The sequence below is a fragment of the Nyctereutes procyonoides genome, unplaced genomic scaffold (genome assembly GCF_905146905.1).
Source record: "Nyctereutes procyonoides isolate TBG_1078 unplaced genomic scaffold, NYPRO_anot_genome, whole genome shotgun sequence".
NCBI lineage: Eukaryota > Metazoa > Chordata > Mammalia > Carnivora > Canidae > Nyctereutes > Nyctereutes procyonoides.
The window spans coordinates 26,124,472-26,147,700 of NW_026575132.1; the positions used below are offsets into that span (position 1 = coordinate 26,124,472).

General features: G+C 60.8%; 1 protein-coding gene across 1 annotated transcript; it reads left to right on the top strand.

Annotated features, from left to right (window-relative positions):
• Positions 1 to 400: 400 nt before the first annotated feature.
• Positions 401 to 22,802, top strand: ASIC4 (acid sensing ion channel subunit family member 4). The gene is made up of 10 exons (XM_055345402.1): positions 401 to 1,044; positions 16,314 to 16,458; positions 16,803 to 16,930; positions 17,125 to 17,287; positions 18,001 to 18,057; positions 20,262 to 20,415; positions 21,749 to 21,840; positions 21,921 to 22,000; positions 22,302 to 22,406; positions 22,573 to 22,802. The coding sequence occupies exons 1-10, from the start codon at positions 463 to 465 to the stop codon at positions 22,684 to 22,686; spliced, it is 1,620 nt and encodes a 539-aa protein (XP_055201377.1). The 5' UTR covers positions 401 to 462; the 3' UTR covers positions 22,687 to 22,802.
• The last annotated feature ends 427 nt before the right edge of the window (positions 22,803 to 23,229 follow it).

Consider the following 23,229-nt stretch of genomic DNA (forward strand, 5'->3'; position numbering starts at 1 on the left):
GGCTCCTGCCGCCAGTGGCGCCGGTGAAACGCTGTTGACATGTCCTGAATTATTAAGCACGGGGTGGGCTCCGGAGCACATGCTGCGCGGAGCGGCTGGGGCTGCGCGGCGTGGCGGAGCAGCGCTCACTCCCTCGCTCGCTCGCTCGCTCGCAGGGACACACGCAGGGGCTGACAGCTGTGCTGGTGCTGATAAGGGAAGCCACAAGGAGACGATCGAGGAGAGAGACAAGCAGCAGCAGAGGCAGCAGCAGCAGAGGCAGCACCAGGGCTGCGGAGCTGCTGGGAGTGGGAGTGACTCCCCCACCTCGGGCCCCCACCCCGTCCCTGTCCTCCTCCCGCTTGCCCTGAGTTTAGAAGAGCAGCCGCCGCCGCCACCGCCACTCCGGAGGGCACCGGGGGCTGCTGGCCAGGGAGGGACAGGGGCAGGGAGGCTCTGGCCAGTCCCAGCAGCCGGGGACAGATGCCGATCGAGATTGTGTGCAAAATCAAATTTGCAGAGGAGGATGCGAAACCCAAGGAGAAGGAGGCAGGGGATGAGCAGAGCCTCCTGGGGGCCGCACAGGGGGCGGCAGCCCCCCGGGACCTGGCCACCTTTGCCAGCACCAGCACCCTGCACGGGCTGGGCCGGGCCTGTGGCCGGGGCCCCCACGGACTGCGCAGAACCCTGTGGGCACTGGCCCTGCTCACCTCGCTGGCCGCCTTCCTGTACCAGGCTGCCGGCCTGGCCCGGGGCTACCTGACCCGGCCTCACCTGGTGGCGATGGACCCCGCCGCCCCAGCCCCAGCGGCGGGCTTCCCGGCTGTCACCCTCTGCAACATCAACCGCTTCCGGCACTCGGCCCTCAGCGACGCCGACATCTTCCACCTGGCCAACCTGACGGGGCTGCCCCCCAAAGACCGGGACGGGCACCGTGCGGCTGGCCTGCGCTACCCGGAGCCCGACATGGTGGACATCCTCAACCGCACCGGCCACCAGCTCGCCGACATGCTCAAGAGCTGCAACTTCAGTGGGCACCACTGTTCCGCCAGCAACTTCTCCGTGGTGAGTCCTGCCAGCCGGGCCGCCTGCCTGGGGCGGCCAGAGGCCACTGGGGCGGTGGGGGGGGGGACCACGGGGACGGGGTGGCGGGCAGGGGCATCCTCGACAGGGCTTCCCTCCCGGCTGCCGCCAGAGGCCGGCCTCGTGTCCCCCCACTCCCGGGGTTTCCCTAGGGCTCCCCGGCCATGGAGCGGGGGGCGCTCTTGGGGGCTTACCCGGTGCCGCTCCTCTTCCTGGCTCCACGGCAGCTGCAGTGCCCAGGTCCGGGGCTGGGGAGGGGTGCGGGAGGCCCTGGACCTGGCCCAGGGGCCCCTGAAGCCGGGCAGCTCACGGGGGGAAGGGAGGCGCCGTGCCAAGGCTGGACCCACTGGCCCCCACTTATCTCTGGTTGCCTTTTTCTTCTGTGGCTACTGGATTCTTCTCCCCCGTGGATGAGGGTGATGGGCAGAGGGAGTCTGGGGGGCTCCAGCAGGAGAGGGACTCGGGGCTGCCTCCCGGGGAGCTGGCGCCACCAGCAAGGCTGGATAGAAACGATCTTGGTCCTCGCGTACACTGGGCGCCAGTGTCTCTTCTCTGTCTCTGTGTCTCTCACACACACCCCCTTTCACAGACTCGCTCACACACGCTCTTTCATGCTGCCCCTCCAGCGTCTCCCGCCTTCCCTCCCTCCGTTTCCTGGCTCTTGCTGTTCCTGCCCGGCGCTGGCTCGTACACTGAGAATCACTCATTCACTCTTATGTTCACGGCTCACCCTCACTGCGACCCGGCACACGCGCGCACACACGCACGCGGGCACACACCCCAACCCTGGGGGCAGTTTCCTGCACCCCCCCATCGCATACTCAGTGTCCCCGTCACCACACTCACGTGCACACCTGCACACCCACACACTGAGCGCGCCTCATCTCCGTGCCCACATCCCAGCTCTTACTTGGCTGCTGAGGCCAGGGCCACACGGTGGATGCCGTGCCCTCTGGTGACGCTTTCCCCCCCCCATCTACCTCAGTCCCTGCTTCCCATGTGGGGCCTGCTGGTGCCACGTCTCACACGCGTGTGAACACAGACACACACACTCATTGGGATTGGAGTGCCGGCTTGGGCTGCCCTCCCGTGCACACCTCCCAGTCAGGTGTGAGCATGGGGGGCGTGTCTCGTGTGCAGTCTGTGTGTCGGGGCTCCGTTCACCCATGGTCACAGGGTCTCTATTATCCCTGGTGCTTGAGATGCCTGTCCCCAGTCCCCAGGTGCCTCCCAGCATTGTGTACATGTGTGTTCGCATCCTTGTCACCATGCCCAGCGCATATGCAAATACGTGGCATCAACATGGTGCCCACTCCAGCCAGCCTCCCTCCCACGGCCTGGCCCCAGAGATGGGGTGGCGGCTTTCCTTCCTCCTGCCCAGGTTCCCCTTCACTCACTGTCTCGGCGTCAGCGGGAAACATGCCCTACTAGGCCTACGGGCTCCTCTCACCACCACCCATGCCTGCAGCCTCCGAGTCCTCCTGCCATTGGATGTGAGGGGAGTTGGGTAGAAATGGAGGAAGGGATAGAAAGGAGGGATTGCACCGGGTTGGGGACCATGGAGCTTTTGTGGGGCTGCACATCCCTCTTCTAGGAAAAAAAAAATCACTGTTCACAAACCCAGGACTGCGGGAGTCCCCAAGGAGGTGAGGTGCTGAGAGTGTGCATGTGGCCCTTGGGTCCCTGGGGCCCCTCTGCTGACATGCTCACCCTTCAGAGCTTGGGGGGGGGGGTGGTCCAGACAGAGCCCAGTCTCAGGCGGTGCTGTTGAGGCAGGAATCAATGAGAGCTTTGTGTCTCTGAGCAGGAGTTTGCATCTTGGGCCCCAGTTGGGGGTAGAAAGGAAAGAGGAAAGAGGAAGTGTGTTGAGACCTCAGTGGGAGGGGAGGGAGACATGGAGAAGGGGAAGTTAGGTGAGGGGAGCAGGGGTTTCCTGCCTGGCTCTAGGAAAGGAGGTTCCTGGAGGGCAAGGGAGCAGGGAGTCTGGGAATCCTGAGGATGGCTCAAGGGGAGGATGGAAATCCCACAGGCCTTCTCACACTCTGGGGCTGCGGGGAGGAGGGGAGGAGAAGTTTATGGGCTTCAGCTCTGGGGTTGTGGCAGGCCTGAGAAGAGCGGAGGGGCAAAGCAAGCCCAGGGAGACAGGAATTCCCCTCTGGGTCCTGCTTTCCGTGGCTGCCCCACCTGAGCTAGACCCCAGACCCTTCTGCCCACACCCCATCCCATTCCCCATTTGCTGAGGGTAACTTCCCTTGGACCTGGCCTTCTAGGGTTGAGTCTGCTGCCAGCGGGGTCTGGGATTATTGGCTGGGATGGCAGTCCGTGACCCAAGACAGTGGGTCAGAGGGGGTGTTCTGTGGGGCCACTCTGGAGAAGGGGCAGCAGGTGAAGACATGGGGTCTCTGATGAGGACGCCAACTCCACAGCAGACCCCGTGCTAAGAACACGGAGCTCGTGCGGGGCATCTGGTAGGGAGATGGGTAGGGGACCAGCTGGCGGGAAACCCGCCAGGGCACGGGTGGTGACACGGTCAGTGACAGCGACAGGCTTTGGGGAAGGGGCTGCAATGTGTTTTCTGTTACTTTCCGTTTCCTCCCTCCCACTCCCCACTCTGCTGTGACCTTTCCTCCAGAATCCAAGTTAATAAATGTCACATTTTCCAGCCTATTTTTACTCTGGGTAACGCGCCCTCCCCCAGTGCCCTAAGCTGCTGCTCTTGCCTCTGTTACCACCGCAGTTGCTTTCGCCCCCACACTCCCTGGTACCCCCTCACCGACTCCCAGTCCCTCACCCAGTCAACACTGAGTTCTGTGCGCCTACTACGAACCTGCGGGGCCTGTGGGGACGAAGAACGAAGGGAAGCCCCAGGCCCCAGTCCCCAGTCCCTGTCCCTGTCCTCAAGCAGCCTCCACTCTCGCGCTGATGCTGACACAGGGATGCTCAAAAGCTCAACCGACCATGCGAGGGTTAACCAGCCGTGCAAGCGGGGCCAAGAGGTGCCAGGGTTAACTGCCAAAAGAGGTGCATGGAGAGTAGGAGCCTGGGTTCAGAGAGAGAGAGGCCACTCTGGGCTGAAGAGGATTGGAAAGGTTCAAGGGATGAGGCAGGCCTGGGAGGTTTGGAGCCCAGAGGAGGGGAGAGGAAGGGGAGAGGGGAGAGGAGATTGGTGGGGGCGGGGCGGGATGCTCCCCACTCCACCCAGTTCCCCTCCACCTTGCTCACCCAGTCCCTTCCCCTCGTCCCCTCCCCCTCCTCGCTCAAGCTCGTCCCCACCCACCCACTCCCACCTCGCCTCCTGCTCTCACCACCTATATGTTCTCTGCCTTCCTCCCGGTTCCCACCGCCATCTGCTCCCCCCACCCCGGTGCTCTGAGCCCCAACCAAGCTTTCCCCATTGCGGCTTGCTCTCAGCCTGCCCACTTACTAGAAGGCAGAAATCACTCTTTCTCCCCAGGCTTCATTTCTTTAGCTGTAAAATGCAAGGGTGGCTCTAAAATTCAGCATCTCCTCTCAGCTGGGGAATGCACGGCGGAGCAGTCAAGTGTGCGGCTTCCCGAGCCAGATCGGCTGGCTGGATTTGAACCTCGGCTCTCCCCTTTCAGCTGTGTGGCCTCAGACAAGTCAGAGAGCTTCCATGGGCCGCAGTTTCTATGTTCAATAAATACAGTAGCAGAACCTAAAAGATTCGGGCAGTTGTGAGGCTTAAAAAGATGGCTGCAAAGAACCTAGCACGCTGCCTGGCAAGCACGCAGTGTGTCTTCTGGAAGCGTCTGCTGTTCCACGGCTAATACCCCACTGCCTGCTGTCTCACCTGACCGCCCAGCACCACCTGTGCGGGCAGCTGGGCTATGGGCCATCACCTGGCCTTCCCCTGCCCTGACCCCCCTCTGCTGTTACAGCATTCCCAGCATTGCGGGCTCCCGCCCCTCCCAAATATGCATGCGCGTGCATGCGTGCGGGAAGCGTGCACACCCGCTCTCCAGAACATTTCCGGGGTGATGGACGTGTTCTGGATCTGTGCTGTCCAGCAGGGTGGTCACTGGCCACACCGGCTGTTGAGCATCTGACAGGTGATTAGCGGGACATGAAAATGAACGTTCATTTCAAACAGCCGCACGTGGCTAGTGGCAACCGTAGTGGACAGCATGGTTCTCGGTGGTCCTAGGAACGAGCTTCGAACGAGCTTCGGGCTGCCACAATGGGCAGGGCTGGGGTTTCCGACTGGGGTCAAAGGATGTAAGGTGGTGGCTGTGGGCTCTGGCCAGAAGCCCCACCATCTACCATCTGGGCCAAGGTCTCGGGTTGAGCTGAGGATAGGGTCTGGGTCTAGGGACAGTGAGGTGTCTGGAAACACCAGATGAGCAAATACATATACCTTTCTTCCCAGGAGCAGGCCACGACCTTGGTCTTTTCTCTTCCATTCTATGGTCTGGAAAACTGAGGCAGGGGGGAGGTGGAGAATCCTTGAGGAGGCAGGAGGTAGGATTCGGCCCCTCAGAGGGGTCGTCAGGGGTCCAGACAGTCCCTGGAGGGGCAGGCCACCAGGAACCTGTGGGCACTCCATGGCCTCCATCCCCTCTTGGCTCTCAGACTTCCCTCCCCCTCCCAGCCCTCCTTCCCCACTCGCTGGTGACTGCCGTGACTATTAATCACTCGCCCTGTTCTCTTCCTCTCTACTAATCAGGCACAATTAGACAAGGCCTCTTCCAGCTGGGCAGTCCCCCTCCCTGCCCTCCTCCCTCCCCTCCCAGCCCCGCCCCAGCTGCCAGCCAGGACGGCTCCCAGGCAGGGGGAGCCAGGAGGGGGTGGGGATGGCTCTAGCACTCCCTGGCTCTCCCATGCCAGATCCTAGGCGGTCCCCAGCCTTCCATCCCAGCTGCCTCCAGAGCCAGTCTCCCCCCTGGTGCGGCCAGGCCAGTACCATCATCTGTGCCCTGCCTCCTTGGTTGTGGGAGGGCCACCCCAGGAACATCACAACTCCAGACCTTTGCTGCTGGCTCCAGAGGGGCCCAGGGCTACCCCCTGCCCCTTGACCCAGGAAGGGATGGGCTTACCTCTTATCCTCACCCTCTGTCCGGCCCTGTCTCCTCCGGAGGCATGATCTGAAGAACATTTAGTCCAACTAACCCGGATTGGTCCTGCCATCAGGAGGAGCCAGGCAGGTCAGGTCGGGGAGGGCACACAACAGGGAAGGGTGGGATCTGAGCAAAACTGAAGATCACCTGCTTGAGAGGAGCAGCTGCTCTCAGCCCCAGCTAACTATGGTCCTATGGTCAGGGATGCCCAGGGGTGTGTGTGTGTGTGTGTGTGTGTGTGTGTGTGTGTGTGTATGTGTGTGTTTGGGGGGGTTTCCAGAGAAGCCCAAGTCTTGATCATTTTAATAAAATCTTTCCTGATTTAAAAAATACTCTGAGGATTACCTACAACTCCTGGATTGCAGAACTCAAGGGTTCCCTTTCCCCACCTCCTGCCCCAGCGCTGGCTGCTGTCCCTCAGGAGGGGGCCCTCCTGGAGGGGGCCCTCCTGGAGGGGGTGCTCCCAACCTTAGGCCCTCCTGGAGGGGGTGCTCCCAACCTGGCTGCTTCCCTTTGGCCAGTGGAGTTGGGGGCCCCGGGATCTGAGTGCTGCAGCCAAGCATCCAAGGGCAGAGGCTGCTATTGTTACAGAGGGCTGGTCTGCAAGGGCAGGGGGCGGGCTGGGAGGGACCTGCCCCACCCGGCCCCACTCAGCAGCCCCGTGGCCTCTTCATTAATCAGGAATCAGCCCCGAGCTGGGCTCATTATCAGCTCAGCTTCTTGTGGCACTGCCGGAAGATGCTGATTAGCATTTGAAGAAATGGCCCCAGTGTCCCCCTCCTGTCCTTCCTCTTTCTCCCCTCCCTGTGCTCCTTCCTGGACCCCTCACCCCTGCCCCTGTGCTTTCCCAGGGAGGAGGAATCTGCTCCTTCTTGGGGCCCAAAGCAGGGCTGCCTTTGCCCGGCCCAGGCCTGTGGGGGGCAGAAAGGATCAGGAGTGGGCAGCAGGGAGGCGGGAGCATCCCAAGAAGCACCAGGAGTGCTGAGCTTCAGGACTGCCCAGGCCAGGCCCCGGAGTCAGTGGGTGCCCATGCGCGGGAGCTAAGCAGGGTGGAGGCAGGGTGGTCAAGGAGAGATGGACAGGCACCCTGGAGGAGGGGATGAGGGGAGCCTCCGGCTGGCGAGTTAAGTGTTTCCAGGCCCTTCCAGGCTCACCCGGCAATGCCACCTCCTTACAGCAGCTGTAGAGGGGGTGGGGACAGCCAGAACCAGGGACGGGAGGCCTGAGGGTTAGGGCCTTCCAGAGGACTGGGGGTGGGAAGGCAGGAGGAGGACGGAGGCGAGAAGGTTCAAAGTGCCGAGGGTTCCCGGAAAGGGGGGAGGGGGTGGAGGGGTGTCTGCACTCCTCCTTCTGGCCCCCGAGCAGGGGGCCCGCAGCGCCGGAAAGCCAAGCCACCCCCTAAATGTTCACCTTGCCCTTGGGACACCCGTTTGGGATTGGAGGGGGGGCAGCTCCGCGACGGGCATGGGCTGCAGCAGGCGAGGCAGCGGCGAGAGTTCAGAGAGGAGCCACGGGATGATTAAGGGGAAATGGAGGATTGATTTAGGAGGAAAGATTAAAGGAGCTAAATCCGTGGCGCTTGGCTCAGCGGTGACTAAGCGTGGACAGGATAATAGCTTACAAATGTGTGAAAGGTGTAAATACCAAACGGGGGGAGGGGCGGCGGCGCGGCGGGCCGGGGCGGGGGCGGGGGACCCCCGGGCCCCTGCGGCCTGGGCTGGCCCCTCTCCAGCGGGGGTGCGGGGAGCGGGAACGGGGTGTCGGGGAGCCCCGGCCCCAAACAGGGGTTCCGTTGCTGGGGCGCAGCTCCGCGAGCCGGGTGCCGCCCTCCACGTCCCGCTCCCAGCCCCGCGGGGGATCTGAGGTCCCGGGTTCAAATCCCCTCGGAGCCGGCCTGCGCCCCTCGGCCCCAAGGCCCTTCCCGCAGCGCCCCGGGCCCCGCCGTCCGGCCTCGCGCCCCCTCGGCCCTCCCCGGGCGCGGCGGGGGGTGGGCGGCGGGCGGCGTGTCTCCCTCCGCGGTGGAAGCCTCGGGCGCTGCTGTGTGCGGAGGTCACTTTGCCGAGGAGCCGGGAGCCGGGGGAATGCAAATGAGGCAAACCCGGGGAGGGGAGCCGAGCGCCCGGGGAGGCGGGAGGGGGGCGCTCGGGCGCGTGATGGATGCCGGCCCCGCGGGAGGGACGGGATGCGGGCCCCTGGGTGCGGGCGACCGGGCCGGACGGCGGGGGCGGGGCGGGGGGCACCCCCCCTCCACCCCCCACCCCACCCCGTCCTGGCCCCGAACTCCCGCCCGGCCGGGCCGTGCGCTCCGCTGTGCCGACACAACTCTTCCCCGAGTAACTTTGCGTCGGGGAGCGGCAATGTCAGGGAAGGGCCTGGCTACGCAGGAGAAACACTCCCGCCCCGAAGAGGACTCGGAGGGGTCCAAGGCCCAGGTGGTCGCTCCCGGGGCGGGGCTGCCCGCGCCCTCCCCCCTCGCCCGCCTCCACCCCTCGGCGCCCGCGCCCCGGCTCCGCGCCCCCCCTCGCCGCCCCCGCCGCGGCGCCACCCGCGCAGCCCACACATTTACATTTGAAGGAACGCGGCTCCTCTTCCCTCCCAGGCCTGGGCGCGGGAGCGGCCCCCCGGGGGCGGGGGGCTGTGGGGGGCGGCGGGGGCGGAGGCCAGGCCTGCTGGGGGGCGTCCTCCTCCACTGGCCTCGGGCCTCTGAAGCTCCCGTGTGGGTGAGCGGGCTTGCCCTGGGCGCAGGGCCTTCCAGCCCAAACCCAAGCTTGTCCCACCGCCCGGGGACTTGTGCTGGTCCCCTCGTCGCAGCAGCAGCAGCAATCACAGCTGACAAGGGCCTGCCTGGCCGTGTGATCGCGGTTCTGTGTCGTCCCCCACTGCTGTACACCTGCCTCGAGTGTAGGGGGCTCAACAAACACGTTTTGAATGAATGAATCCCTCTGCAGCCAGACGGCAGAGTCCCTCAGAGCAGAGATTGTTTTGTTCTCTGAACCATCCCCAGCGCCAAGCAGAGCGCCGGGCACAGGGCACAGGGCTCACAGAAGAGTGTTGGATGCGTTGTTTGAACACTTGCCATTTCTTGGGCACCCACTATTTGTTGGTGCTGTGCCAGGGGTGTGTCATCACACAGTGGCTATAGCACACACTTGGCCACCAGACTGCCTGGTACCTGCTGTGCTGTGTTAATGTGACCCCGGGCAGGTCCCTTACCCTCATTGGGCCTGTATTATCTTGTCTATAAAATGGGGATAAGTGACCACTGTATAGGGTTTTTGTGAGGATTGAGAAGTTAATTTATATACAGTGCTTAGGGTCGTGCTTGGCATAGGGCAAGTACTAAATAAGTGTTAGATATTGCTATTACTTGTGTCTATTATCTCTTTCCTCGTGGCACCTCTGACGGGTGTCTATTATTATTCCCATTTTACAGGTGAAAAATGGTGGAGCAGAGAGGTTAAATGACTGAACTAGAATCCCACAGACCGTAAAGGCAGGGCCCAGAGGTGAACCAGGGTGCACTGCAGGCCTGTTGGGTCAGTGCTGCTAACTCATCAGTAGGGAAGCCAGTGCTCCCTCGTCGGTGCTGGGGGGTGTCTGTTCTGACGGAGCCCCGTCCTCTAGAAAACACAGGCTCTCCCAGATTGCCGAGACAGCCTTTACCAAGGTGCTTGGTGCCCTGGGGATGGGACCAGCAGGAATCCAGGATTAAAATGCTGCACCAATGTCAAGCATACTTCAATATGAAAGAAAGAAAAGAAAAAGAAAGAAAGAAAGAAAGAAAGAAAGAAAGAAAGAAAGAAAGAAAGAAAGAAAGAAAGAAAGAAAGAAAGAAAGTGAGGTGGGGAGAGAGAAAGAAAGAAAAAAGCTAAAAAAAAAAAAAAAGAAAGCTGCACCATTTGGCAAGAAGCTCCATTCACAAATCTACACCCCATATCACCGCCCGCTGCCTTCCTCGAGCACCCTACCACGCATCACTCTGAACTTATCTCTCATCCTCACAACTAACTTTAGGAGGAGAAATTACCACTTCCCTTTAACAGATGAGCAATCCTAGGCTCAGAGAGACTAAATCATGCACCCACACCCAAGGTGGTTTGTCCGAGTTTGGTGGCAGAGCCGGGATTTGAACCCTCTTCTCAAGGACTCCAAAATAGGTGCCCCTTCCCCAAGTTAAGAAGCTATGACATGTGGGGCAGCCCCGGTGGCACAGCGGTTTAGCGCCGCCTGTAGCCCAGGGGTGATCTGGAGACCCTGGATCGAGTCCCACATCAGGCTCTCTGCATGGAGCCTGCTTCTCCCTCTGCCTGTGTCTCTGCATCTCTATGAATAAATAAATAAAACCTTAAAAAAAAAAAGAATGTCTTAAAAAAAGGAAAAGAAGCTATGACATGTGTATCCGTTTCCGGCACCACCTCCAGGGGCCGATCTCTGTCCCAGGTTCTTATGGGTCTCTACCACTCTTATTGCTAATGTTGAGGCCTCGTGCACACGATTTCACTTTGCACATGGCTTTTCCCTATGTGCCTTACAATCACCCCGTGACATAAATCGGGCAAGAGTTTCCCCTACCCACGTTCCCACCTGACAGATGAAGAAACAGGTCCAGAGAAGTCGACTCATCACTTTACTGGCCAGGGCTACACAGGCTGTCCGTGGCGGAGCTGCGGCTGGCACTGGGGTCTACTGACTCCCCGGGTGGGTGGTTAGAGGAGAGTATTGGGGCCAGTGCGGGAGATGGACTGGACTCTAGTCCTTGGATGTGTGCCTCGCCACCCCCAGGCTTCTGTTTTGGCCTTTGTATGACCAGACTTGGACTGGGTGGCCTCTAGGTTCTTATGGGCACAGCCACTCCAGGTGTCTCCAGTTGGTTCCCTCTTTTTTTCCCCAGTGAGGATAGAGAAGCAGGAAGCTTTGTACTTGGACGCTGCCCCCCCACCCCAGTGTTGTTCAGGAGTTGTTCAACCTGCCATGCTAGTCACAGTTTAGGATGAAGATGCACCTCCTTCCCCTGGCACCCTGGGGGCTCATTGATGGGGGGGGCAGGGTGGAGCGGTTAAGTGAAAGGCTTGGAGCTGGACCACATCAGGGGAGGGCTAATGGAATGTGGGGGGATGGAGCTCCTATGGAAGAGTGGGGGGGGAGGTGCCAGGGCCTTAGCGGAGGCAGGGTGCCCAGAAGGCCAGTGGAGATAAAAGCCCAGGCCGCAGATTAGCTCCAGGATTAGTCCAACCTCTCGGCTGCTCCTGGCTGCTTCTTATCTCCTGGAGGCCCAGGGCCCTCTCCCCCCACCGCTCTGAGTCCTGGCCCTGCTAATTGGCTGTTAACCCCGTGGGCTCCGTGGCTGCAGAGAGGAGGAGGGCTGGGGAGGGCTGGGGGTGCATGCAAGCCAGGCAGCCAAGGAGAGCTTTCTGGGGAAATGGGAGCCGTGGATGGATGGAACCAAAGGGGCTGTGAGGAGCCACTGCTCCGAGTAGAGAGCTCTGGACAGATTTCTCCCAAGCTCTGATGTCATCCAGGGGAGACCTGGCCGAGGGGGCAGGGAGGAGAAGGAGGGAAGCACATCTGGCGAGGGGTTCCTGGCTTGACAGGGGCCGCTTCAGGCAGAGGGAAAAGTCTAGTAGGAAGACAAGAGACAGAGACTGGACACCTCAGCTAAAGATAAGCAGGGTGCAGGTGCAGAAGGCAGAGGAACAGAGAGGACAGGGGGCAGTCAGGCCAATGGGGGAGGATGACAGAGGCCGGGGTGACAGACAGAGAGACAGAGGTCAGATGGGTCATTTCTCAGATGCCAAGGACAGCCAGGCCAGGAGAACAGCGAAGGCCCTTGGGACACACACCAAGATCAGGGGACAGAGACTCTGGAGGCAAACCCAGGCCAGGGGCCAGGCCAAGAAAGGGTGAAGCACTCTGAGAGGGACGGGCAGAGGGCTGGCCAGAAACAGGGAAGGGAGGGGTGCCAGGGTCCACACACAACGAGGGAGAGTCTCGTCTGGAAGCTGTCCAGCCTGGGCCCAGGGTTCCGGGAGGCCATGCACTTAGCCTCGGGTCAGGTGAGGGGGCCTGGAAGCCAAGACAGAGGGCTGAGATGGGGACAGGGCTCAAAGGCTGATGGGGGGGGTCATTTGGAGAAGACCCGTGGCCTGTCAAGGCACACGCTGGCCCTGCCCGGCCCCTCGCCACGGCTGGGCCCTGGACTCTCCCGGACACACATAGGGCCAGTCCATAGGGAGGAGAGCAGTGGCCTGCCGGTGGGACCTTGAGGCGGAGCTGCCGTGCCGTCTCCATGGAAGAGGCTGTGGGCTGTGCTGCCACCAGACTTCTGCCACTTAGGAGCTGGCAGTTCCACCCGCCGCTGCCTGCCTGGCCCGAGACCGTCTCCGGGGCAACGCTCCCTCTGCCCAGCAGTCGGGCCTGACCTGGGCTGCGCAGGTGGCCCCGCCAGTCTGGCCCGTCCAGTCCCCGCGGAGTGTACCCACCAGCCCCTCCGCCACCCCCACTCTGCATCAGCCCCTCAAGGTCAGGGGTGCCAGGCAACTGCCCCCTCCGGAGGCTGGGCCTCGGGTCGTGCGCGTCCCTGCAGACAGGGAAGGAGGCCACCAAGCCCTGCCCCGGGTCAGGAGCCCAGGAGAGTCATTTATTCACTGAATCCCTGCCAGGGGCTTATAGGCACCAACCCCGCCTTGACGTTGGGCTCGGTTCTGCTAGAGTCTCTGTCCTTTACTTCCTGTGGGCCCTTAGCCAAGCCACTTTCCCCTTCTGAGCTTCCTCACCATTAAAGTCTGAGCTAACTTTCCTCCTGGAGTGTTCTCAAAGGCTCAAAGGAGAAAATCAGAAGCACCCTAGCACCGGACCTTTGGGAGGCTTCACCTGGCACTCCTTCCCTCCACTCACACCTCCTTCCACAAGGCATGCTGGGCTCCTTGCAAGCCAAGGCGCCAACTGTGGCTCCCGGCCACGGGGAGTTCGCAGTCCCAGGCTTGGGCTGAGCTGCGGAGAGGCCCTGAGGGTTCCTGGTGGTCAGGGAGAGCCGAGGTGGTGCAGCACCCTGGGGGTGGGGGTGGGCGGGGGGCCGAGGGCAGCTCCCTGCCTGGGTCCCCCATACAGCCCATGCCTTGCTTAGCCTCTCAACTAGAGCGTGTCTAAACCGGCAGCATCGGCAAGAGTGGATTCCAGCATCTTTTTTGGCCCTAAGTAGGAAGAGGGTGGGTGCCTTGAGATTTGAGGCAAATACTTCTGTATTCCCCCCATCTGTCTTTCCCACACCCCCTGGGGATCTAGGAATTTCACACCCAGCCTGTTTGGGTGGGGGGTTCCCCTCTCTCCAGTGACGTGTTGTCAGAGCACAGGTCTACAGTGGAGCCGGCTTACTGGGCTACCGCCCATTCATTCAGGGCCTTCCTACTCAAAGGGCAGTCCATGGACCCGCAGGCTGTCAGAAACGCACAATCTCAGTCTTGCTCACCCCCCTCTCCCGCCAACACACATTACTGAGTCAGAATCTGTGTTCTAACCAGGTCCCCAGGGGCTTTGTGTGCACACTGAAGCACTGATCTTGGAGACCCTGGTCCATCAGCCCACCTCTTTGAGCCTCCATCTCTTCATCTGTGGGGATGCCATTGGAAAGGCCATGTTGAGCATTTAGCTTTAGTGCAGGGGGGATGCGGCAGGGCCGCAGACTGGAACCCAGAAGTTGGCCAGGGGGCCGAGCAGGAAGGGGGGGGCACAGGTGAGGATGGGAGAAGCAGCAAAGACTGAGGAAGGTGTGCGGGAGTGCAGTGGAAGGGAAGGAGGGAGAGGGGAAGAGGGGACCGAAGGCTGTGGGGTCACACACCTGTCTCATTTCGGCTGGGCTTGGGTGGGCGGGTGGGCAGTTGCCGGCACTGGGCTGTGGGAACAGCTCAAGTCTTGCATCCTGATGAATTCCAGTCCTCCCACCGTCTAGCTGACTGACTGTATGACTGGAGCAAGTCACATCACCTCTCTGAGCTGTCCTTTCCTGGTCTATAAAAATAGGGTTCATTAACCCTATCAATGCCAGAGCTGCTGAGTGCAGGAAATGGGGTGGTGGGGTGGTGGTGCCACATTTTGTAGGTTGCATGGGGCTTGCTATGTGCCCATTTTTTAAAAAGATTTTATTCATTTAATTCATTTATTCATGAGAGACAGAGAGAGAAAGGCAGACAGAGACACAGGCAGAGGGAGAAGCAGGCTCCATGCAGGGAGCCCAATGTAGGACTCCATCCAGGGACCCCAGGATCACGCCCCGGGCGTGAAGGCAGATGCTCAACCGCTGAGCCACCCAGGCGTCCCTATGTGCCCATTTTTGTTTGAGGACTGAGAGGCAGGGTGTTTGGGTGAGAGGAGAGCACCAAGGGGGGTGGGTATTGATTAGCCTAGGGGGCATGGGAGCCCTGCCCCCGCACCCGGCCCCACTTAGAGATCCTCCGTCCTGCGGCCCCACCCCAGCCCCTCTCCCTCCTGCACCCTCTGGGAAGCCAGGCATCTAGGATATCTTCTCCCCAACACCGACGAGCCTTTGCTCCCAGCTCTTACCAGGCCAACTGTTCCCAAGGAGCGGGGAGGGGGAGCGCGCGAGTGATTGAGGGCACGGACCCCTTGCCCCCAGGGAAGGTGCTGCCTGTGATGGGTTTGACCCGGGGGCTCGTCTCTGTGGGGTGAGCCTGGCTGCCGGGGCCTCGGCTCCGCCGCTCCTCCGACCCCCGCCGGCGGGGCCTCGGCCTCATCTCCGGGGCGCCGGCGCCATCTGGTGTCCGTGCCCGGGAACCGTCCGGGGAGCGCGGCAGGCACTGCTTAGACGCGCCCCTCGTGCTGGGCTCAGGCCTGGCTGGGGACACCAGACAGACTCGTTGCCCCCGTGGGCCATAGACCTCCCCGGGGAGAGATGGACACTGGACAAGAGGACAAACAGAGGAACGAGATCATCTCAGGTCTCGATGAGTACTGAGCAAACCGACCGACACCGAGCCCCCCGGGGGGAGGGTTGTGCTGCGTGTGTATGTGGTGTGTGCACATGGGTGTGAAGAGGGGACACTGCAGCTGAGACTTAAAGGATGGGGTTGGGGGCGGCCTTCCAGGCGGGGGAGCAAAGGCCAGGGGAAGGAAGGGCACCATAAGTTTGAATTTGTCATGGAGACCTAGGGGTGGGGTGGGGTGGCAGGAGAGATCACACCGCATGGAGACTCTCAGGACGGGAAAGGAGTTTGGTTTTATTCTCCGGGAAATGCTGGGTTTCGAGCCAGCAAGGGACTTGATCGGATCCATGCCCTTTATAGTGGGCGCTCTGGCTACTACGTGGGGAAGGGCCCGGAAAGATGAAGGTTCACCACCAGGCCAGGTGGGAGATGATGGTGAGAGGGAGGGGCACGAGATGGAAGGAAAGTGGTGGGATTCTTTTTTTTTTTTAAGATTTTATTTATGCAGTGGAGACAGAGAGATAGAGGTAGAGAGAGACAGAGACAGAGACAGAGTGAGCGGGGGAGAGGCAGAGGAAGAAGCAGGCTGCCCGCAGAGCCAGATGTGGGACTCGATCCCAGGACCCTGAGATCTTGACCCAAGCTGAAGGCAGACGCCCCACCATCTGAGCCTCCCAGGCGCCAGGAAAGTGGTTGGATTCTAAATAGATTTCCGAGGTAGAATTGCCCGGCACCCATGCTGGATTGAACGTAGGGGTGAGGGAGAGGGAAGTGTCTGGGATTCTGACTTGAGAAACTGGAGGAGGGCACAGGAGTTGGGAAGACAGCAAGAGCTCTCCTATTTTTTTTTTTAAGATTTTATTTATTTATTCATGAGAGACACAGAGAACGAGGCAGAGAGACAGGCAGAGGGAGAAGCAGGCTGCCCACTGAGCAGGGAGCCCGATGCAGGACTCGAACCCAGGACCCCGGGATCACGCCCTGAGCTGAAGGCAGATGCTCAATCACTGAGCCCCCCGGGCGCCCCAAGAGCTCTGCTACTGAGATGTTACGCTGGAGATGCCTTTTGATTGTCTAAGAGAGGATGTGTCACTAGAAGCTTGGGGGAGAGGCTTGGGGAGAGTCTGGGCTGTGGGATCCAGCAGGTGCGGCGGCCTGCTCGCAGGACAGGAAACTTTGAGCTTAAAAAATTGTCTTAGTCCCTCCATCCATCTCCTCTCCTCCTCTCTTTACCCGGCAGGTCTATACTCGCTATGGGAAGTGTTACACCTTCAACGCGGATCCACAGAGTTCACTGCCCAGTCGGGCAGGAGGCATGGGCAGTGGCCTGGAGATCATGTTGGACATCCAGCAAGAGGAATACCTGCCCATCTGGAGAGAGACAAGTATGCCAGGAAAGGGACTGGGGCAAACTTGGGGGGCTCCAGCCTGGGCCCTCTGCCGGGGATGGGTTTCCTTTCTTTTAATTTTGTTTAAATTTTTACATTATTTTTTATGTTTTGAAAAAGATTTCATCTATTTATTTGAGTGTGTGAGCGAGAGACAGCACAGCCCAGAGGGAGAGGCAGAGGGAGGCGGAGAAGCAGACCCTCCTGAGTGGGGAGCCTGAGGTGGGCTCGATCTCAGGAGCCCAGGATCATGACCTGGGTCAAAGGCAGACACTCAACCCACTGAGCCACCCAGGCGCCCCTGGAATGGGTTTCCAAAGGTCCCCATCTACACTGTGCAGATGAGACGTCGTTTGAGGCTGGCATCCGAGTGCAGATCCATAGCCAAGAAGAGCCACCCTACATCCACCAGTTGGGCTTCGGCGTGTCCCCAGGCTTCCAGACCTTCGTGTCCTGCCAAGAACAGCGGGTGAGCACCTCCCTGGGTGGGGCCCTGGACGGGGCATTGGGCAGGGTCTTCGGGCCCAGAGGGGATGCTGACCGGACATGCCCGTCGGAGGCTCGCAGCCCCCCAGCCCCCCACCGTGGCCTTTGCTGGGGCCGTGGGCAGTGGAGGGCCAGGTGGGACTCTTGGGCATGACCCCATGTGCCCACCCTCTGCAGCTGACCTATCTGCCCCAGCCCTGGGGCAACTGCCGCACGGAGAGCGGGCTCAGGGAGCCTGAGCTGCAGGGCTACTCAGCCTACAGTGTGTCTGCCTGCCGGCTGCGCTGTGAAAAAGAGGCCGTGCTTCAGCGCTGCCACTGCCGGATGGTGCACATGCCAGGTGGGCACCCTACCCTCCCGCCATCCCTCCGTGCCGCCCGGCCAGGCCGCAGAACCTCCCGGGGCAGGACGCTGCTCATGTGCACGAGCAAGTGCATGTGTACAACAACCTGTGTGCGTGTCTATACTCATGTGAGTGTATGCGTTTGGGATTTTTTAAAAGAGATTTATTTATTTCTCTGAGACAGAGAGAGCTCGAGTGCACGAGAACGGGGAGGGGGTTGGGAGGCGTGAGGGGCCAGGGGAGGGGTGCGGAGGGATAGAGAGAGAAGCCGACTCCTTCCTGCGCACGGAGCCATGGGGGGCTTGATCTCAAGGCCCCCGCAATCGTGACCAGAGCTGAAACGGACACGTACCCGTTTGAAATTTTCTGTTTTCACATATGCATTTGGGAATGCACACGTGCATGCTTGTGGGCACGTTAATGTGTGCGCATACGTGTGCTTACGTACATTTGTGCTTGTGTGCCTGTGCTTGCACGCACGCATACCGGTGTGTGTGTGCACGCGCACACGCTCGTGTGTGTATGTTGGCACGCATATATGCATGTGTACATTTGCAGGCGGACATGCACAAGCGCGTACAAGCTCATGCACGTATAGGGATGCACGAACGTGTGTGCATGTGTGTGCACGTGTGTGCCCACATTTGGGGATATGGTGGGGGAGAGGGGGTGGAACCGTAGACTCCAGGAATAATCTTCTCTCCTTTCAGGCAACGAGACCATCTGCCCGCCCAATATCTACATCGAGTGTGCTGACCACACACTGGGTCCGTGCTGCGCCTGCACACCCCCCCCCCCGCCCGGCTCTCCACCCTCCTCCTCTTTGTCTCTCTCTGTCCACTGTTCCCCTCACTGCCTTGCCCCACTCCCAGTCTCTCCCTGGCTGGTACCTCCCCGGGGTCGAGCCTTATCCCATACTTCCAGGGGTTCTGAGGACTTTACGGGTGTGGACACTTGGGTAAGTGGAGGCAGCAGGGTGGGGGTGAGTGCAGAGAACTCAGGACCGGGAGTGAGGGGCTGGGCTTCTGTCGTGGCTCAGCAAACGAGTTCTTGTTCTCTGGGAAAGTGCAATGACTTCTCTCTTGGTCCGAGGGGAGATGCGCTGCTGAGCATCCGTGTGGGTCAGGCAAGCGCCACCTGTCCGTAGGTCTCCCGCGGGCTGCGATTCACTCATCCACCCATCCGTCCATCCATCCATCCACCCCTTCTTCTGCAGATGTTGCCAGCGTGGGCTGGTGCTGGAGGTGAGAGCGGGGCCAAGAGGCTGCCCTCCTGGAGCTTCCTGGCCAGCAGGGCTGTGGACGGGCACTGCGATGGCCTTGGAGAGGGGACGACGCTGGTCCTTGGAGAGGGGAATCTCAGGGCTGCTACAAGGCCCCAGGGAGGAGCCTGCAGCTCCACCTGGGAAGGCGGGAGGATCCCGGGAGGAAATGATTGATTTGCTGAGATTGAAGGGTATGGAAGAGCCAGCCTGGTGAAAAGCAGGGGGCATCGTGTAGGCAGGGGGAACAGCCCCATGCTAGATAAACATCGGGGGCCTCAGAGAGCCAGAGAGTGTGTGTGTGTATTGGGGGGGGGGCGGGAGGCTGTGCACTGAAAGGTCAGTGTGGCTGGAGGGCAGAGAACACAGGAGGGGGCGGCAGGAGTGGAGGAGGCTCTGGGAAGCCCACGTTGGCTAAAGGCAAGGCAAGAATGCCATCTGATGTTAGCAAGGTGACTCTGATCAGCTGCGGAAAAGGGATGGCGAGGACTTGGAGCAGAAGCAGGGCAAAGGGTCGGGAGACCGTTGCAATAGTCCAGATGGCGAGGCTTCAGGGAGGGAGAGCGGATGGGCAGGGGAACCACCCCAAGACCTTCTCTGTCCCGCATCCCAAGCGCATCAGCCAAAGGGGCAATGGAAGTATGGCTGATGATGGGGCAAATGTGTGAGCGGGGACACGGGGACCACAAGGATGGTGAAACCCCACAGAACTAGCAACACCAGGTAGACTTTAGTTGCTGGGGCCTGGGGGGTTAGGGAAGGAGCACCCCTGGGGCCCAGGCAGCCATCTGTGGCTCTCCCAGAGGCCAGATGCTGTGGCCACAAGAGGGAGAAGCAGCCTCAGGCAACCGGTGCCTGGTGGAGAGGAAGCAGGGAAAGAAGTACCCTGGCGTCTGTCCCCTCCTTACCCTCTGACCTTGCTGGGGTCTCTCCCATTGGCCGAACCCAACCCAAAGCCAGAAGACAAGGGAGTCTAGGTGATGCTCCGGCAGAGAGCCCCACCTCCTGGGCTCCAGGAAGTGAGGGACCCTGGAGAGTGGATCTGAAGAGGGGAACAGAGAAAACCCACATATTTTTAAAAAAGATTTATTTACCTATTTATTGGAGAGAGAGCAAGCGTGTGCACACACACAAGCCAGGGGAGGGGCAGAGGGAGAGAATCTTCAAGCAGACTCTCCGCTGAGCCGGACCTGGACCTGTGAGATCACGACCTGAGCCAAAACCAAGAGTCGGATGCTTAACCGACTGAGCCTCCCGGGCGCCCCGAGAAAATCCAGCACATTAAACATAGCATTTGTCCTTCTGCCCATTTGTCCATCCATCCGCCCACTCATCCATCTGCTCATGTAAAAACAAGCATATGATCCCATTCATCCGGCGTCCTCCCGAGCCCGGTGTGTGTCTTGAGGCCTCGTGTGATTGATTAGCTCCGTGCATGGGCTGTGTCCTCCGTCTGAGCCGTGAGGACTTCTCGGCCCCGGGGGGCTGGGACACAGAAGGATAAGGCTGCAGGAGGGTGCTGGGTTTCTGTCCTCACCCGCTTTCCTAGGGAGTCTGAGGGAGGCACCCCAACGAGGCTCCCCTAGGCAGTGGGGCCCTCACAGGGACGGGGACGATGCCTGCGTCGGGACAGCCCCTGGGCCTTCTCCCAGCAGCCGGGCCCCTGGGCCCCCGCCCTCCCCTACTGCAGTTGGTGCCTCTGTGTTGCAGACTCCTTGGGTGGGGGCTCCGAGGGCCCGTGTTTCTGCCCTACTCCCTGCAACCTGACTCGCTACGGGAAGGAAATCTCCATGGTCCGGATCCCCAACAGGGGCTCGGCCCGGTACCTGGCAAGGAAGTACAACCGCAACGAGACCTACATCCGGTGCGTGTGTGCGCGGGTGTGTGCACGCGCGTGTAGTGGTTGCCACGCTCAGCAGGGCCGGCGCCTGGTGGAGACCGGGAGGGGCTGCATCTTTCTTGGGAGCGAGGCTCCCGCCGGGGCTGCCTTTCACAATCCTTTTCTTCTAATTAATCCCTACCCATCCTCCAAGTCACTTGCGTGTCCCCACCTCCGGGGAGGCTTTTTTTTTTAATAAAAATTTTTATTAATTTATTTGAGAAAGAGGGAGCATGAGCAGATGGAGGGGCAGTGGGAGAGGGAGAAGCAGGCTCCTTGAAGAGCAGGGAGCCCGACGTGGGACACAATCCCAGGACCCCGGGATCATGACCTGAGCCGAAGGCAGATGCTTTACGAACTGAGCCGCCCAGGCGCCTCCAGGGAGGCCCTTGGAGATCCAAACGCCTTTCCTCTGAGCTCCCACAGCAGCCTGTACCTCTCTCTCTCTCTCTCTCTCTCTCTCTCTCTCTCTCATTGCACCCACCTGTCGGCTTACCACCCTCTGCTCGTGTCTTCCTCCCCCAGGACCCTGGGGACCGTTAAATGCACACTGAGTGAATGGTGTGTGGAGGGAGAGGGACAAGGTGGCCGGCAGGAGAGGCCTCACCGAGCCTGGGGTCTGGTCCCCTGCAGCCGATGTACAAATGCTCAACAGCCTGTGGCTGCCAGGGTGCCAGGGTGTGGGTCCTGTGGGGACAGAGCTGATGGCTCCACGAAGCTCCCACCACAATGTGTGGATGAGGCCATATCTGATGGTGTGCTACTGACTGTCAGGCCACCACTGAGATTAACGGGACGAAGCAGGGGAGGCAAGAGCCGGGCCTCTGAGGAGGAGGAGGAGGGAGGAGGCGTCCCAACTAGAGAACTGTGGGATCAGCCTGAGCGGCCGGCAGGCTGTGTGGCGAGAAGCAGATACGAAAGGAGTCTGGATAAGAAGGCTCAGGTCATGGGTGGTCTTGGAAGTCCGGAAAAAGAATTTGGGGTGGATTCTTGAGCAATAGGGAGTCACTGAAAGTTCTAGAAAGGTATTGTGATGATGCGGAGTGAACGCCATTTGCACTTTTACAGCAGGAGGCAGGAGGGACTCCTTCAGGTCCAGGGATTTTATTTTGCTCTCCCAGGCCCTTGGCTAACTTCGAAATATGACACAGACATGCATGTGGGACTGTCTCCAATCACAGCCTTTGGGGGTCTGAGGGTGGTCATGGGCTTCCTGGTGCAGGGGACCTCGGATCAGAGTCTGCTGGACCCAGATGTCCCTGCCAGCCCCCTTTTCAGGACACAGCCGAGGGGAACACCCTGCTTCCTGTCTCCACAGGGAGAACTTCCTGGTCCTAGATGTCTTTTTTGAAGCCCTGACGTCTGAGGCCATGGAGCAGCGAGCAGCCTATGGCCTGTCAGCGCTGCTGGGTGAGACATGGCCCTGACCCGATTCCGTGGGGGTGACTCAGCCTCGCCTGTGCCTCTGACCTCACTCTCATGCCCCCCAGGAGACCTCGGGGGACAGATGGGCTTGTTCATCGGGGCCAGCATCCTCACACTGCTGGAGATCCTAGATTACATCTATGAGGCAAGGGTTGGGGGCCTGGGGGAGCCACCCAGCAGGGGTGTGCAGGTGGGAGGAGGGGCTGTGGGAAAAGCAGGGGGAGTGAGGGCAGTACAGGTTTCCTGATGCAGCCGACCTGGCTGCGAAGTCCAGCTTGGGGTTTCTGATCTCCTGATGGGCTAGAAGGCGTGAGGGTGCTGAAGAGTTAGGAGAAGGGGATGGGCGGGGAGGATTAGGGGGTGTGGGGCAGCAGGTCCTACGTGGTGGGCCTGGGCCTCTACCAAGTTTCCTGAGTCCACTGCTGTCCCCTCCCCCGAACCCCAAGGTGTCCTGGGACCGACTGAAGCGGGTGTGGCGCCGTCCCAAGACACCCCTGCGGACCTCCACCGGGGGCATCTCCACGCTGGGGCTGCAGGAGCTGAAAGAGCAGGTGAGGATGAGCTCTGCTCTGCAGAGGGTAGCCAGTGGCCTCTCCTGGGACCCAAGGCCTCAGCAGCCCTCAAGCCCTGGCCCCGGGGCACGAGGAAAGGCCAGCTGTGTGGGGCATGGAGGTCTGGCTCGCGTGGTCCACGTCTCACTCCCTCTTCACCTTGCAGAGTCCCTGCCCAAGCCGCAGCCACGTTGAGGGTGGGGGAGCCAGTGGCCTGCTCCCCAACCACCACCACCCTCCGGGCCCCCGAGGAGGCCTCTTTGAAGACTTTGCTTGCTAGGATGGTGCTGTGTGGAAAAAGACCCAGGAGTCTGGGACCCCTCCCAGGATCCCCAACAGTCTCCTCCTGCTCCTGGGACCCAAGGCCTGGGGGCAGCCCATGGGGAGGGGGAGGCAGCGGTGCTCACCGGGAGGGCGGGGACTCGGTGCAGGCTCTCACCAGCTCTGGCACCAGCTGCTTTGCACAGGGGCCCTTCTTGTCCATCGCCCTCCCACCCACCCCCAGGCTGGTGCCCAGGGAGGGCTGGAGGGGTGGGGAGGAAGGGGCCCACTCCAGTAGGGGTGGAACCCCCTGTACATTTGTATATATTTAGGGAGGAGGGGGTGGGGGTGGGGGTAGAGATGTAGAAGCCGGTGGGGCTATGGGGGTGGGTGAGTCAGGGACAGCCAGGGACCCAGCCTGGGAAACGTCAGCAGGAGAGGGAGACCCCCCAGGACTCAGGAGTGCTGGGCTGGTCCTACTTCCTGTCCCTCTCCAGGCCCAGCTCCCCTCTCGGCAGGGGGACTGGGTGGCCCAGCAGGCCTGGCGCAGCTCCCAGTTCCC

Coding starts and splice junctions, on each gene's coding strand:
- ASIC4 (XM_055345402.1), top strand. CDS start 463: ATGCCGATCGAGATTGTGTGCAAAATCAAATTTGCAGAGGAGGATGCG. Junction 17,288..18,000: donor CCGGATGGTGCACATGCCAG/GTGGGCACCCTA, acceptor CTCTCCTTTCAG/GCAACGAGACCATCTGCCCG. Junction 18,058..20,261: donor GTGTGCTGACCACACACTGG/GTCCGTGCTGCG, acceptor TCTGTGTTGCAG/ACTCCTTGGGTGGGGGCTCC.